The sequence below is a fragment of the Narcine bancroftii genome, chromosome 7 (genome assembly GCF_036971445.1).
Source record: "Narcine bancroftii isolate sNarBan1 chromosome 7, sNarBan1.hap1, whole genome shotgun sequence".
In the NCBI taxonomy this organism is placed as follows: Eukaryota; Metazoa; Chordata; class Chondrichthyes; order Torpediniformes; family Narcinidae; genus Narcine; species Narcine bancroftii.
Window position 1 is genome coordinate 71,759,849 of NC_091475.1, and position 16,922 is coordinate 71,776,770.

At 40.1% G+C, this 16,922-nt stretch overlaps 1 protein-coding gene across 6 annotated transcripts in view; it reads right to left on the reverse strand.

The window, feature by feature from the left end:
• rbm26 (RNA binding motif protein 26) overlaps positions 1-16,276 on the reverse strand; it is a 116,370-nt gene extending 100,094 nt beyond the window's left edge. For 3 of the 6 annotated variants that reach the window (XM_069890321.1, XM_069890325.1, XM_069890320.1), the window contains exons 1-2: positions 15,771-16,276; positions 13,519-13,683 (exon numbers count right to left, since the gene is read on the reverse strand). In XM_069890321.1, coding sequence (XP_069746422.1) covers positions 13,519-13,683; positions 15,771-15,829 — 224 coding nt within the window. In that variant the 5' untranslated portion in view covers positions 15,830-16,276. Of the gene's footprint in view, positions 1-13,518; positions 13,684-15,104; positions 15,391-15,451; positions 15,680-15,770 lie in introns of those variants that run through there. The other 3 variants (XM_069890323.1, XM_069890322.1, XM_069890324.1) reach the window with 3 other exon arrangements.
• Between the last annotated feature and the right edge of the window lie 646 nt (positions 16,277-16,922).

Below are 16,922 nucleotides of genomic sequence, written 5' to 3' on the forward strand. Positions count from 1 at the left end.
ATGGATGGTCCATGACACATCTTCAGAGAAGGTGACACCCAGGAATTTGAAGTTTTTGACCCTCTCCAGTACAGAGCCCTCAATGAGGACTGGGTCGTGTTCTCTTAACTTCCTCTTGAAATCTACAATCAGCTCCTTGGTTTTGCTAGTGTTGAGTACAAGGTTATTGGTGTGGCTCCACTCTTATTGATCTATCTCCCTCCTGTTCATTTCTTCATTTCTGTTTGTGATTCTGCTGATCACCATGATGTCATCAGCAAATTTGTAGATTGCACTGGAATTGTGCCTTCCCACACAGTCATGGATGTATTGTGAGTGTAGAGCAGTGGGCTAAGCACACATCCTTGAGGTGAGTCTGTGTTGGTAGTCAGTGAGAAGGAGACATTGTTCCCAAAGACTGTGGTCTTTTGATGAGGAAGTCAAGGATCAAGTTGCAGGGGGGGGGGGGGGGGGGGGTCTATGGATTACCTCAATTATTCACTGCATATATATTTTTCATGTTGGGATTTTGCAGAACTGCTGCCTTAACTCCAGTTGCCCAATCCTGTGCTCCACTACGATGTGAAACTTCAATGTACCAAAAACGCGCAAATTGGTTGGTTTATTAATCTGTCAGTTGCACCATGTGTGCAAGCAAGTTAGTGGTAGAATCTGAGGGAAGTAATGAATGTGGACATTTTTAGAAAATACAATGGAACTTGATATTTAACAGTTGGCAGGTTAGCAGTTTTATGGCATGTTTCCAATCTATGTCATCTTAAGTAACTGTGTAAAGGAGGAAGATGAAAATTAAGCTTTTGATTTTATTAATAAAATGAAAATGAAAAATGCCATTTCCAATAACAGAAAACACAACATCTAATCTTGACATACATTGGATTTTTATTGCTAAAAACTCATCAGCAATATTCTGGGCAACACAATCAACTACAAGAGCATCTCAAAGACAAGGTATTCATTCTGTGGCATGTGACTCACCCCAAATATGACACCAACATGAGAGTAACTTCATAAGGGCCAGAGTGTTTCCAGTGACTCACTATCACCTCCTGGGCAGTTATTCCCTATTCTTAATCGCAAAGACCACATCTCAGAAAAAGTGCATGTTTAATAAATTTATCAATTGCTCGCCATAACTTTCTCAAGGCCACTTCAAGATGGTCAATATTCTGAGTGTTTCAGATCTGTCCAGTCACCAAAAAGCAATGAAAGAGAAGCATCAATTTATTTGTACCTCAGTGATGCAGTAACTCTCAATTCTAACTCCGAATACCACATTACTATGTTCACTGAGTAAATTTCTCTGTCAACCCTTTTTTACATTCCCACACAGAGATTTAATTACTGCCAATGGTGGACTGGATTATATTTATTCTGTTTATTCATTCATTCATCTGTGATTAAATCCAAGAGAGATGTCAGCACCTCTGGAAATATGCTTTCCTACACCTCACCACTAATTTCTCAAAAAACTCAAAAGTGTAACACTTTCCACCAACTTCTGTTCAAGCAAGTAATCTCAATTTTAAATAGTTTCACACCTAATTTCAACATTTTGAAAAAAATGGTACAGTATGTTACTTTAGACAAACCTCATAACACACACACACCACACACACCACACACCACACACCCACACACCCACACACCCACACACCCACACACCCACACACCCACACACCCACACACCCACACACCCACACAGCAGTTCAGAGATTCAATTCATGAGATTAAGTTTGAACCTTTACATTGACTGGAGTTTAAAAGAATGAGACCAGATATTGAGGCGCTGGGTGGGGAGATGCAGAAAGGATGTTCTAATCTGGAGGAATTATGGAAACACGACCTGCTGATCTTCAATTACCAATTTAATCCATCCTACCCAAGTCACATTTTTATTCTTCCTGGATCTCCATCAAATCTCCTGGATTCTACCACCCACCCATGACAATGGCCCCATCCAAAAGGTCTGGGTGGGTGACCTACCAATCTAGACCTTGAAAATAGGGAAGAAAACAGAACAGCCAATTAAATTTCCAGTTCCTTGAAGTCCACATTTCAGAAGACCTCTCCTGCAGCCAACATCTTCAAGCAAGGATAAAGAAGGCACAACTTTCTCACGAGTCTGAGGAGATTTGGCAAATCATCGTATCGAAAAAATGTACATGCCATACGTGGAGCAATGGAGATCAAAATTGAACTGAGGATCTAATGCAATAACTCCACTTGCTTAGCTGCCAATGCAGTCCATTCTGAGTCACTGGTTTAGATTTAGAGAAGTTTCTCCTGAATTAACCTTTGGAAATCTCTCCCACCACAGAATTGTGGAAGCTAAATAACAGAATACATTTTAAATATATGCATTTTTGGTCTAAAAGGGTGACAAGGCTGGTATCATAGATAGCTCAGTTAGTATCATCAGACTCCTTGATTCAGAAAATTTTAAGTTCAAATCACAAAAGACAGTATTTTTATGCACAAAATACAAACCAGGTTCTCTCTCCCCCACCCCGCACATTTTATGCCTTAGGCATTATACGAGAATATTTTTACATGTTGAAAGAACGCACACAATAGCAGGCATGGGAAAGTTGAACCTACAATTTATAGCAAGCGTAGGAATATTAGCGAATGCTGGAATATAATAGTATCATTGAAAGAACATGCACAATTAATAGCGGCCGTAGGAAAGACAAGTCAGCAATCTATAGCGAGCATGGATTATAGCAAGTATGAGAATACAATAGCGCCAATGTAAGAACAGGCACAATTTATAGTGGCCATGGGAAATGTTGATCTTGGGAATATCTGAACTAATGCCAAGGCCAAGGTATTCCTATAAACAGATATTCTGGCTAGTGCACTGCTCCTTATCAATGTTAATTGCCCAGACCTGTTCCTGAGGGAGATTAACATATCAAGTGCCTCTGATTTGAGGCAAAACAAGAATTAAATCCTGCTCAACTCTGAAGCCTACCTTTGATCTGTTTAACTGATTCCTCTCCAAAGCTTGTTAATTGTTGCAACAGGATATTATCTATATATAGGCAATTAACACCTCTGGTGATTGGCTGTTAATTATGGGTAACTGTGGCAGATACTGGTACTTGCTTTGTCTCATGTTCCATTTAAATGCAAATTGCTTTTGCGAGTTGGAATTTAGAATATACAACTGTGCAGTTACATGCGCAAACTAAGGCAATCGACAAAGGCAAGACTCCAATTCCATGAATAGGGCTGGGGGGTGGGGGTGGGGGGGAGGAGAAGAGAGGGAGTGAGTCCACATTCTTGGGTGAGGACTTTGTGGTACTGTTGGGAAATGGACAAGTTAAAAGAAAATCTGTACCTGCTGTAAGTGGACAAAAAAAAACGACACCCATTTTGAAAAATAAGAATTTATCTCCAGTGCCCAGGCCATTGTTTATCAATCAGCAAAATATTATCTGGTTTTTATGCATTGTTATTTGAGGGAGTTTTCACAAAGGGGGCAGTACAGTTTCTCTTTCTTTCTTTGGCTTGGCTTCGTGGACGAAGATTTATGGAGGGGTAATGTCCACGTCAGCTGCAGGCTCGTTTGTGGCTGACAAGTCCGATGCGGGACAGGCAGACATGGTTGCAGCGGTTGCAAGGGAAAATTGATTGGTTGGGGTTGGGTACCAGCAACCCAGTTTTGAATCCAGCAATGTACAATCCCCGTACAGACATTCTCCCCGTGTTTGTGTGGGCTTCGTCCAGGTGCTCCAGATTCCTCCCACGTTTCAGAACATACGAGAGTTACAGGTTAATTGGGATATTTGAGCACCATAGTCTTGAGGGATGGAAGGGCCTGTTACCATGCTGGATATCTAAATTTATTTCCAACAGCAGTAATTGCACTTCCAAAATACTTCAATGGCATGTTAATTATTAAGAAACAATCCATGTTTGCTAAAGTTGCAAATAAATGATCTTACTTTTTTGTCAGAAATCTCACAGTACTAATATTCTGCATACAACCACTGGAAGGTGATCACCAGTGCAAAAAGACAATCCAGTCCCAGAACAAGCTCGAGTCTCAGACACTTGCTCAACAGCAGTAGCAGGGTTTGCACATCATTACATCCTATACAGGGAATCAACGTAGCATCATTAATCATGATACATCTCTTGCCGATTAGCTCAGTGCCTTCTACATTTGCTTCAAAAGGGGAAACAATAGAAAACTCTTGTGACCCCTCCCCATAATCACTGGCAACTCTGCGCTCCCGCTGAGGGTGACGTAAACAGAACCTTCAAGAGGTCATATCCCCAAAAAGCATATGACTCAGATGGCCTACCTGACAGTGTCCTTAAAATCTGCAAAATTCAACTGCCTTGAGTATTTGCAGGCATCTTCAATCCCTTGCTACAACAGTCAGAGGTCCCCAATCATTTCAAAAGGACTTCCATTCTTCCTTGGTCCGAGACAAGCAGCTGATGTGTCTCACAACCATCGGCCAGTGGCATTGATGTCCACCATAATGAAGTGCTTTGAAGGGCCATGATCCATATTAATTCACTTAATGGCATAACAGGATAACAGCAGTGGCCTTCCTCCCTGCATTTGATCACAGAATCATTTACACCAGACCATTGTTCATTTACTACAACTCAGCATTCAAGGCCTTCATACCAATAAAACATTTGACCAAAGAAAAGGAGTTGGAACTCTGTTCATCCCTTTGCATCTAGATCCTTGACCCGCTCATCAGCAGATCACAATAAATGTGAATCAGCCACAGCACCTCCTGCAAACTGGCCATCAACATAAAGGAACCTGAAAGCTGTGTGCTTGCCTCCCTACTCGACACGTGTAGCTGCAGAGCCAACTTCTCTGGCTCCACTGACAAATTTGCTGAGAGCACCACTGTTGTTAGCCCAATTACCTGGTTGAGTGGTGCCTGAACAATCTTGCTCTCAACACCAAGACCAAGGAACTAATTCTTGATTTTAGGAAGGAGAGACTGAAGGACAACACACCTGTTCACATTGATAGGATGGAAGTGGAGAGGGTTAGAACCTTCAAGTTCCATCATAGTCTGTCTGATGAATTCAACTGTCCAGGTCCACAGAAAATTACAAACACCACAGGCCTCAACCTCCTATCCATTGAATCTATCTTTTTTTTTTTAAACTTTATTTATAAGATCATTAGTTATAATACAGCATACATTCGATAAAGACAATTTTATTTATTTATTTATTTATATATAATATAAAGTCCCCACCTACCCTATCAGCCAGCTCTCTTAAGGAGAGCCAAAAATATATAAAAAGAAACTAAGAATATATAATAAATCAAAATACATCTAAATGCATATATTCCAAATATGGTAACCACATTTAAAGAATAATTATCATGCAGAAAATGTATGTAATTTTTTCCATAACAATACAAGCTTTCAGTTCATTATGCCATCGCATTATATTAATCACTATATTATCTTTCCATGTACTCGCTACACATTTTCAAGCTACAGTGTAAGCGTACAAATGCAATTGAAATTTATCCAACCTTAATCCCTTTAAAGGAATTATATAACCCATTAAAAAAAATAGATGGATCTAGTGGTAATGTAATGTCATATAGTTTTTCCATGGTTAACCTAATTTCTTGCCAAAATGGTTGTAAATAAATACAAGACCAAACAGCATGTAAAAAAAAAGTACCAGTACATACACCACATCTAAAAGAATCCGAATTACTAAAACCATATTTTTTAAATTTCTCTGGGTTAAATACAACTGATGGAGAAAATTATAATTAACCATTCCATACCGCACATTCGTCAATTTAGTAACACTGTCATGACACATATCTGCCCAATAATCTTCAGAAAAAACAAAGGCTAAATCATTTTCCCATTTAAGCTTAGACTTCTCCCATTCCAGTTTATCCATATTGTCTTGTAATGCTTGGTACATAACAGAAATATAACCCTTTTTTGGTATAAAAGAAATCAAAGACTCGAATTCCATCAATACAGGTAAAATCATCTCTCTACCATACACATCTTTCACCAAAGCTTGAAGTTGATAATAAACAAACCAAGAATTTTCAGCAATATCAAAACGCTCTTTCAATTGATTAAAAGAAACTGTCTTTCTACAAAACAATCCTGTAACATCTTTGTACCCTTAGAGTCCCAACTCTTTAAATGATTATTAAACACTGAAAAAGGAATAAGCTGCTTATTATATAGTGGAGTTAGATGCAAGGATCGACAATGAGATAGACAACAGACTCGCCAAGGCAAATAGCGCCTTTGGAAGACTACACAAAAGAGTCTGGAAAAACAACCAACTGAAAAACCTCACAAAGATAAGTGCATACAGAGCCGTTGTCATACCCACACTCCTGTTTGGCTCCGAATCATGGGTCCTCTACCGGCACCACCTACGGCTCCTAGAACACTTCCACCAGCGTTGTCTCCGCTCCATCCTCAACATCCATTGGAGCGCTTTCATCCCTAACGTCGAAGTACTCGAGATGGCAGAGGTCGACAGCATCGAGTCCACGCTGCTGAAGATCCAGCTGCGCTGGATGGGTCACATCTCCAGAATGGAGGACCATCGCCTTCCCAAGATCGTGTTATATGGCGAGCTCTCCACTGGCCACCGTGACAGAGGTGCACCAAAGAAAAGATACAAGGACTGCCTAAAGAAATCTCTTGGTGCCTGCCACATTGACACCGCCAGTGGGCTGATAACGCCTCAAACCGTGCATCTTGGCGCCTCACAGTTTGGCGGGCAGCAACCTCCTTTGAAGAAGACCGCAGAGCCCACCTCACTGACAAAAGGCAAAGGAGGAAAAACCCAACACCCAACCCCAACCAACCAATTTTCCCCTGCAACCGTGTCTGCCTGTCCCGCATCGGACTTGTCAGCCACAAACGAGCCTGCAGCTGACGTGGACTTTTTACCCCCTCCATAAATCTTCGTCCGCGAAGCCAAGCCAAAGAAGATATAGTGGAGTTAAAATTGACAATTTACCTTTTGATCCTAAAATCTTATTTTTTTCAGTCCATACCTTTAATAGATGTTTTAATATCGGCATATTATATTCCCGCAACAAATTTACATTCCATTGAAATATTAATTGATGCACCTCAACTTCAGAAATACAAGCCATAAAGTTGGACTTTAGTCCAACTCGGGGGTTGGTCCAAATCCATCAGTCTACTAATAAATTTTAACTGGGCTGCTTCATAATTTTGAAAATGGCTAATTGAAGCCCACCTAACGCATACTTCCAAGCAAGTTTATATAATGCTACCCATGGTAATTTACTTTTCCTGAAAAAATCCCTTTGAAAGAGAACAACGGTATTGATGGAAATAAATATTGAATGAGGAAAAATATTTATTTTAATACAATTAACTCAGCCAATTAAAGTTAACAGAAGATCTTTCCACTTAATTAAATCTGCTTTAATCTTTTTTAAAGGAACATAATTTAACTTGTATAAAGATTGATAATCAACATTGACAATTATTCTTAAATATTTAATTTTATCAGATCATTTCAATTTAATAATATTTTTATATTTTGAATAATCTCCTCCTTCAACTGGCAAAATTTCACTCTTATACCAATTAACCTTATATCCAGATAATGTTCCATATTGTAATAAACATTCCTGCAAATGCGGCAATGATTGCTCTGGATTTGTCAAACATATCAAAACATCTGCAAATAGATTAATCTTATACTCTTCATCCATAACTCTCATCCCTCTTATCTGTTCATTCTGTCTTACTGTTTGAGCTAACGGTTCAACAGCCAATGCAAACAGGGCTGGTGACAATCGACACCCTTGTCGGTTCAAACGCGTCAATTTAAACGGTAATGAAACTTGACCATTTGTCACCACCCTGGCAATCGGGTTCGTATATAAAGCTTTAACCCAACCAATAAAAGGGCCAAATTTAAACTTTTCCAACACCTTAAATAAAAAATCCCATTCAACCCTGTAAAAAGTTTTTTTGCAGTCAAGCGCAACCACCATTGGATGGTTGGGCTGCTGTCGATATGCATTGACCAAAGTAATTAAATCGACAAAATTATCTGAAGCATTTCTATTTTTAATAAAACCTGTTTGATCAATATGTATTAATTTAGGTAAATACTTGACAAGTCGATTTGCTAACACTTTCACTATGATTTTATTATCTACATTCAGTAAAGAAATAGGTCTATACGAAGACACTTTCAAAAAGTCTCTATCTTTTTTCAGAATCACAGTAATTAAAGCACTAGAACAAGTCTGGCAACTCGTGCTCTTCAGTTACTTGTTGTAATACCTCCTCAAACACAAAGGATAAATCTCCATTTTAAAAAAATTTACAAAATTCCACAGAAAATCCGTCGTCCCCTGGTGACTTCCCATTTGGCATCTCCAACATAGCTTCCTTAATCTCAAATTCTGTAAACAGAGCTTCCAATTCCACAACATCCTCCTCTTCCAATGCTGGTAACATTAATTTAGATAAGTAAGATTCAATAGAACCACTATCCTGTTTCCCCTCAGAAGTATACAATTTTTTGTAAAATGAATAAAACTGGTCATTGATTTCCTGAGGTTTATAACTGTTAAATTCTTTTTAACAGCATTGATAGTCTGTGAAACCTGTTCCATTTTTAACTGACATGCTAATACCTTATGTGCCCTCTCACCCAACTCATAACGTTGCTTAGATCGATTAATTAAACGCTCAAATTGATAAGTTTACAATGTATTATAATTTTAAATTAGCCAAAGCCACTTTTTTTTTAATCTTCTGTTAGATCTTTCTGAAATTCCTTCTCTAATTCAACAATTTGCTTCTCCAGTTCCAAACTCTCTGCCCTGTTTCTTAACTTTAGTAGTATAACTAATAATCTGCCCTCTTAAATAAGCTTTTAATGCATCCCATAATACAAAGCAACTATCTACAGAATTAGCATTCTCAGTCAAAAACAAAGTAATCAGTTCCTTAACAAAAGAAACAAATTCTGGATTTTCAACAACATTGTATCAAAGCTCCATCTATAAAGATGAATGTACCACTTCTGAACTTAAGAGAGAAAAAAAATAATAATCTGATATAACCAAATTTTATATTCTGCCTGTAATACTCTTCCTTGTAAATGTGCCGATACTAAAAAAAAATCTATTCTAGAAAATGAATCATGTCGGGACGAATAAAAAGAGAAATCCTTCTCCGTAGGATTGACCCTTTTCCAAATATCCACCAAATTCAAGTCCTTCATCAAGGCCCCAATTTGTGTCACCATCTTTGATTTCTTTATACTTTTTGGAGATCTATCCAGGAAAGGATCCAAAACACAATTAAAATCTTCCCCAACTATGATATTTTCATTAGCTTGATTTAACAACAAAAAAGCAACAGAAATAAAACGTTCATCATCCACATTAGGTGCGTAAACATTGAGCAAAAGTCTAAGGTACAGCAAAAACTTTACAATTCACCCTTATTTCCTTACATATTTTGTAGTTCAAAAGGCAAATTCTTATGAATTAAAATTCCTACACCTCTTGCCTTAGAATTAAATGAAGAAGAAAACACATGTTCAACCCAATCTCACTTCAATTTCAAATGTTCTTTTTCAGTCAAATGAGTTTCTTATAAAAAGGAAATGTCAAATTTTATTTTCGTAATATGAGTCAAAACTCACTTTTGCTTAATCGGATTATTTAACCCTGAACATTAAAAGTTGCAAATTTATAATTAGACATCCTTACAAATTAACAATATAATCTCACTACAAAATATCGCCCCCCCTTATAACTTAAATCACTATCCCTCCCCTAGATATTTAAAGAAAATGTAAAAAAAATATTAATTATCCCAAAATAAAACTACCCAAAGGTAGTAATGCCCTAAAAAATTGGGTGTGGTAAACCCCACTAATGGCGGATGACTATCAAATATTTCAGTGCCATCCACCCCCACCCTTCCCAGCCAGAAATACATTATTCACATCAACACAATCAAATACTGTAAATATATTCAACCCAGTGCTCCATTCCGAATTATTGTTCCGGATCTTCAATGTCAATAAGACTGAGTTAAAACTGCTTTCTTTCCATTTTTCCCATTCTTCCTATTTCCATTTGCCTTCTTTTTAGGCGACGGCAGCGAAGATCTTCCATAGTCTCACAAATCTGGTAGTGAATTAGCAAAAATTAATGCATCATGGTCATTTTCAAAAAACAGATTGAAAATGACCATAAAAGACTTTTAATACTGCAGGGTAACGAAAGGGTAACCCTTCTGTCACCTCTTTAGCCGAGTTAAATTCCTGACATCACCTAATAATCTCTTGACTCAAATCTGCATAAAAAAATACTGTTATTTTGGACCATCATTGGAGTTTGACTTCTGCACCTCCAACCGTAATATAATTTCTCTGTCCTGGTATTTCAAACAACAAATTAAAACCACCCATGGCTGTTGTCCCAGTAATGGTTTCTTTTGTTACGCTCTATGTACCCATTCCAATTCTAAGCCTTCTAAAAAAAAACTCCTTGCCCAACACCTCGGGAATCCAGTTCTTAAAAAAATTTATTGGATCGGACCTTTTAATATCTTCTGGGAGACCCACAATTTTCACATTATTTCTCAGACTTTGATTTTGCAATGAATCAATTTTTTCAATAAGTCTTTCTTCTAAATTCCCGAATCCACAAAGGAATCTTCCATTTTTTCCCTATTACAATCAACTTGATTTTTACATTCAAGAAAAGCTGTTTCAATTTTTTTTTTAATTTTCTTGCACTCTATCCACTGATTTAATACTCTTATTAACATCACTCTTAACTGCAGACATATCTTCAGACATAGTAGTCATTTTGGTTGTAACTTCTAAAAATCCTTGAGTCATTTGTTTAAACATATTGTTCATTTGATAAGCAATCCCTTCCAGGACTGTACACACAGACTCCAGTTCCACTTTTTGAGGCTTACCTTCTTTAGTATCCACCTCCAATTGTTCCTGTAAGTTGCTCAGTAAAAGTAAGTCTGCTGCTTCTTCCAGCTGTCAGTCCCCTCCTGGTGCAGCTGTAGGCCTATACACCTGACTGCAGGTTGGGATGCCGCCACTCGGGCCCCCCACAGCCCACACGCGGTCCAACAGGTCCCGGACCCTTGAACCACCACACATGCCCAGTAAGGCCAGGGACTGAGCAGGTGCGATTTCCAATGCCATTCTGCGCGTCCCCAGCCCACCTGATGGCAGCCCGGGCTCAAGGGGTCTTCTCTCAGCCGGGTCGCTTGCGCACCTGACATCGCGGACGCGCGGTTTGGCACCGGCTGAACTCATCATCAAGTCAGCGCCATCTTGCGGAGGCAAGGTCGGCGCCAGCGTCATATTTAGTTGGGCAGGAGTCCACTGTGCCTTGGGAGGTTCCAAACGTCAGGTCCATGGCTTCAATTGAACAGGTAGGCCTCAATTCTTGAGCACTTTTAAAAGGTAATTTCTTCTGCAGTTGTTTTCGTTTTTTTTTACATTAGTAGCCATTATAACCCACTAATGTTTCCAAAAGTAAAAATACAACTTTTAATCACCTTTATAAACTTTAAAAATGGGTGCTTAAAAAACTAGCTGAGGGAGGATAGGACCGCACGTCTGCCCTCTACACCATCTTGCCACGATCCCCCCCCCCCCCCGCCCCCCCTATTGAATGCATCGATCTGGAAAAGAAGTCAGCCAACATCATAAAGGATTCCCATTACTCTGATACAACCTCTACTCACTGCTACCTTCAGGCAGAACCCTGAAGGCCACCACCTTTAGGTTCAAGAACAGTTTATTTTCAACAGTTATCAGGCCATGAACCTCCTCTTGTTACACTAATCGGGAGTGCTCTGATACAAAAGCATGATTGCGGTCACTTCAAACAAAAAACACGAGAATAACTGTGAATATTATCTCATGTATTATTATCTCAATATTAGCTCATGTATAATGTACAATATAACATTGTCATGCCACATGGCTCCTGTCATTACAAGCCTGAAGAATACGAGGATGAAGACAAAAGATCTTGGACCTGTCTGGTTCATTCTCTTTCTTTTTCTACAGATGCTGCTGATTCTGCTGAGGTTTTTATATTAAAACTGATCAGTTTGCTATTTTTGTGCAATGACAAGAATCCAGTTCAATATTTCTTATCATCTAACTGAACCCTTCTTGTGCACAAAATCTTACATTGTACAGGTCAGAACAGAATGGACAGTTTAACTTTCAGTCCCAGTCTCCATGTGTTCAAGAAAAAAAAACACTGCTACAGAAAAGTGGAAATAAGTCAAACGTGACAATGGAGAAACTCGCAGCTCAAACAGTGCACCTGATGTTGGAAAGATCAAGAGACAGGACTAATCTTTCGGGCTTGAGCCCTTTATCAAGGTATCAATGGCTGCTATAGTTTATAACTTCATAAATTAAGAACAGTAGTAGAACTTCCAAATGTACTCTGCCATTTAATAAGATAACACTTGAGCTGACAAAACTACATATTCACTGAAACCTTTCATCCCATCTCACTTTGAATCTACCCAGCATTTATCATTTAAAAACAAACTGCTTCCCCCACTTTTGAGAAGGGCTTCCAAAGAACCAAAATCTACAAAAAAAAATCTCATCTTTCACGAATGAGTCAGTTGTTTTTTTTTAAAAGTCAGAGTTACACAGCAGGGAAATGTGAACTTCAGCCCAATTTCTCCTATCTGAGGTAGTTTCCTATCCTTCTGTTCATTTTCAATTTATTTAACTGTCACAATGTCTTTCAAAATTTATAATTGTACCCATATCCATAGCTTCCTGAGGCAGATCATTCCAAAAATCCACCAATCTGAGTGCAAAGATTGACATTCAGGTCCTTTTAAAATCTTTCCCCTCTCACCTGAAACCTATACATCTGAGTTTTAGACTTCCCTATCCAGAGGGAAAAACATCTTGGACAATTCACCTTATGATTTTATATACTTCCATAAGGTAACCACTCAGCCCACCAATACTCGATGGGGAAAAAAAAAACGTCTCAACCCATCCAGACTCCTCTTGGAACTCAAATTCTCCAATGCTGGAAACATGCTTGTGAATCCTTTTTTGCATCCAGTACCAATGAAGAGAATTAATGAATCAATTCAAAGAGTTGAGAGTCGAATGGAGTCAGACCCAAAATGTAAGATGACTGCAGGTGACTTCAAGTCCACTGACTTGAAACTGAAGAATGGATCTTGAAAGTGTTGCCAGCTTGCCTGTCAGATAGGAGATTTCTGATACAACTGCTATTCCAGCAATGAAACAAATGCTGTAAACATGTACATTGAAGTTAAAACAAATAATGGCTGAAGGAAGCAGGTAGAAAGAGTAAAAGGGAACAAGAATAACTGAACAGGCCTCAAGTTACTTTTGAGGAAAACTAAATGGGATCGTGACAAAGGAAAATATTTAGCAGAATTTCTTCAGCATCTCTGATCAAGGGTCACTGACCTCAAACATTGACTGTTTCTCTCTTCACGGATACTGCTCAACCTCCTGAATGTTCCTACCATGTTCTGCTTTTGTTCTTCTAATGGCAAGTTACGTGGCTGCTGTCCCACATGGAAGCAATCTTTATTGCTCATGTGCAGAGCGAGAAATTCAGTAGCCCGAAGCCTAAGGTATGACAAAGGAAATCAAGTTCAAGCCAAATTGCAAGGGTATTCTGGCTGAAGCATTTTGGGTAGTCAAGTAGTTGGCATGAGATGATTACAGGAAAGGGAGGGTGGTAGTTATGGCAGGTCAGATAGGAGATTGAGCTTCAAAGATACCAAAAGCAAAATGGTGATTAAGTGACTTAAAAAGGGACCTAGCTCAGTTAGATACCCAACACCTAGCTGCAAACTGCTCAGTGAAGCTCATGATGTTGAGCAGCTAAAAAGCATAAAATAGTTATGATACACTATGTATAATATATCTGTTCAATAGCAGAATGAGGGTACTGATTTGATGACACTGTGATTTTGTTTAATTGAAATTTTAAATTGAGACATACAGCACGGTAACAGCCCCTTCTGGCCCATGTGCCAGTGCCATCCAAATACACCAATTAACCTACAACCCCTGTATGTTTTTGAAAGGAAAACATATACCAACAGGACAGTATTTCCTACATTTTATGAATGGTTTATTTTTGAAAAACTACAAAAAAATTCAGATCCAGCTGAATCCATTGATCCAAAGACATGTTTTGGATCAATGCAACCCAATTTTTCTTCTCACCAATCAAATCTAAATGAGCATGACAGCAGCAACCACACATGCATTTGACATAGAAAATTCGGACTAGGACAACAAATGCCCTTTCAAACTTCTGGCTCGATACAATTCAAATTACTGATTCATTGTCGTAGTACATATACGACAAAATACTGATTTCCATACGTTGGAAAAGGCAGTGAAGAGGGGCAAAATTTCCAAGTGTGATATTTAGTAAATAGGTTTGGCTTCCATCATTTTTGATGAAAACCATAAAGGGCATGGATAAATAGTCTTTTTTCTAGGTCGGGAAACTGAAAACTGAGAAGAGATTTAAGGTGTGAGGAGAAAGATTTAATTGGGGTCCTGAGGGGCATCCTTCTTCAAAGTAGCAGCAGGGAAAATTGCAACATTCAGAAGACATTATAGATCAGTACATGGATAGGAAAGCTTTCGAGTCCAAATGGGACAAACTCGACCAGCATGAAGTTGGGCTTTCATACATTCTGTAGAGGACAATGATTCAACTAACTTTCAGAAATTCAATTTTACCAAATGTAAAAGTACATGTTTGTTCAAGTTATAGGACTGTTGCATTAATTGCAGATAACTAGACAAATCTACATGTATATTATGAATACCTTGAGGTAGTCGTTTTTAGTAAGGGTATAAAAATGTTGTGGTTTTAGATTATACATCATCAAAGAAAGAAATCAACAGAACATTTAATATCCGTGACGATCATAACAATCAAATACCATTAATGCTCGAAATTTAAAATAAGATATTGAATTCTCAACAGTCGGGCAGAAAAGATTAATCCGTGAAAGAGTAATAACCTCAAACACAAATCCTTCACAGCTCTTTCCTGTTCTGCTCAGTATTTGTTTTCATTTCTTCTTTTTAAATACATCTGACCTTTTCCAAAATTAACCAGAGAATTTGAAAAGGGAAAAATAAACATCAATGGCCTCACAGGCACGCCATTAACAACTTCTGAGCAGCAGTCACAATGACAAAAGGCAAACTTCAATCGAGGTTTTTGTTAAAAAAAATCGTGGTACATGTCAGATAAAAGTTAGGCATCGATGCAAAGGGTGGCCAAGACTGACAAATGTGCAGCGTTATTTGCAAAGAAAAGCTTTCCAACCACATTGAGTGATTTTTAAAAAAAACCCATCTGTACCAATTTCCAAAGCAAGGATTTTTGATGTCAACGCCTGCATCACAATCGAGGCCAAGAAGCAAGTGGCAACTGTGCTGCGAACCCAAAGAATGGTTGGTCAACGTCGCATGTCTGTTGCAAGTGCACTCCGACAGGACCACATCCCGTTGAGAAACTCTCGACGGGTCGGTGAACTGGTCCCAAGTTTCCCGAGACCAACCCCATTGAGGGCTCCGTGACGGAACTGCCAGCATGCCAGCATGGACACTCCAACTCCGCGTGGGGGGAGGGGGAGCCCCGGCCAGAATTCTGTTCGCAGCACGCACGAAAACATACTCACATGGGTTCCAGGGTCTTGGTGAGCCAAGTCTTCAGTGCATCAAGGTTTTCTATCATCATTGTGCTGGACGCGTTGGGGGGGGGGGGCGCGGGGGAAGGTGAGGGCTGGAGAGCGAGCGCAGGGTATCCTTCGGCCAGCCCCCCTCCCCCTCTACTAGCCGGGGGAGGAGGAAGAGATGGGACAGGGCGTCAGGGCCCGGACATCCAGAGGGACAAGGCTTCAAACTCAACCTGGGCCGCACGCAGAGATATTGGGGGGGGGGGGGGGGGGTAAGTGAGGAGGCCTGTGGCAGCGATTCACAAAACCCACGGAGCTTCCCCACACGCTCGGCAGCTGCAGGAGGAGGAGGGGGTTGTAAGGGCGCCACGCACTTCACCAACCGGGCCCCGACACGCCGGCTTCACACCCACATGCCTGCCTCGCTTCTACCTCCCCTCCACCGTCGGCTGTTCCGTCCGCTCACAAGATGGCGGCGGCTCGCTCTCACTCCCTCCCTCAGCCTGGGCCGGGGTGGCGGGTATCGCGAGGTTTGGTGCGGAGGGGATGGGCGGGGCTACGCCCGGTCCACGCTCCTTGGAGACGCTCTCGTGTGTCTGGCACATGGTCCTCTCCTGGGTCCGCGGGCTGCCCTCCCACCCCCTCCATCCCCTGAGACTATTCCAATGCAATGAATGCACACAGTGAAAAGCAAAACACAGCAAGTTGCACAATAAAGCAAAGCGAGGGGGATAAAAACACCCCAGGAATAACAGCCTGCTGTAAATCTGAAATCAAAACTGCAACTCCTAAAAACACTCAGGCAGCATCTGCGGAAAAGAATGACTCAGCCCATTTTTGTTAAATTTCTGATTTCAGAATCAATCAGCCCTTCACCCGTACTTCCAAAGAACTCATTGACTGCATCCGGTGCACCCTCTGTGGCCTTCTCTACAACAGATTAGGAGATCGCTTCGCCCAGCACCTCCTCTCCATCTGCAACAAAAGCAACTTCCCCGTAGCCAACCATTTCAATTCTGAGTCACACTCTCAAGCTCACAGGTGCATTCATGGCCTTTTACACTACCCCACCCTGACCACCCACAGATTGGAACAACCTCCACCTCTTGTTTTTCATCTGGGCCCCCTCCAACCCCAGGGTCATGAATACTGAGT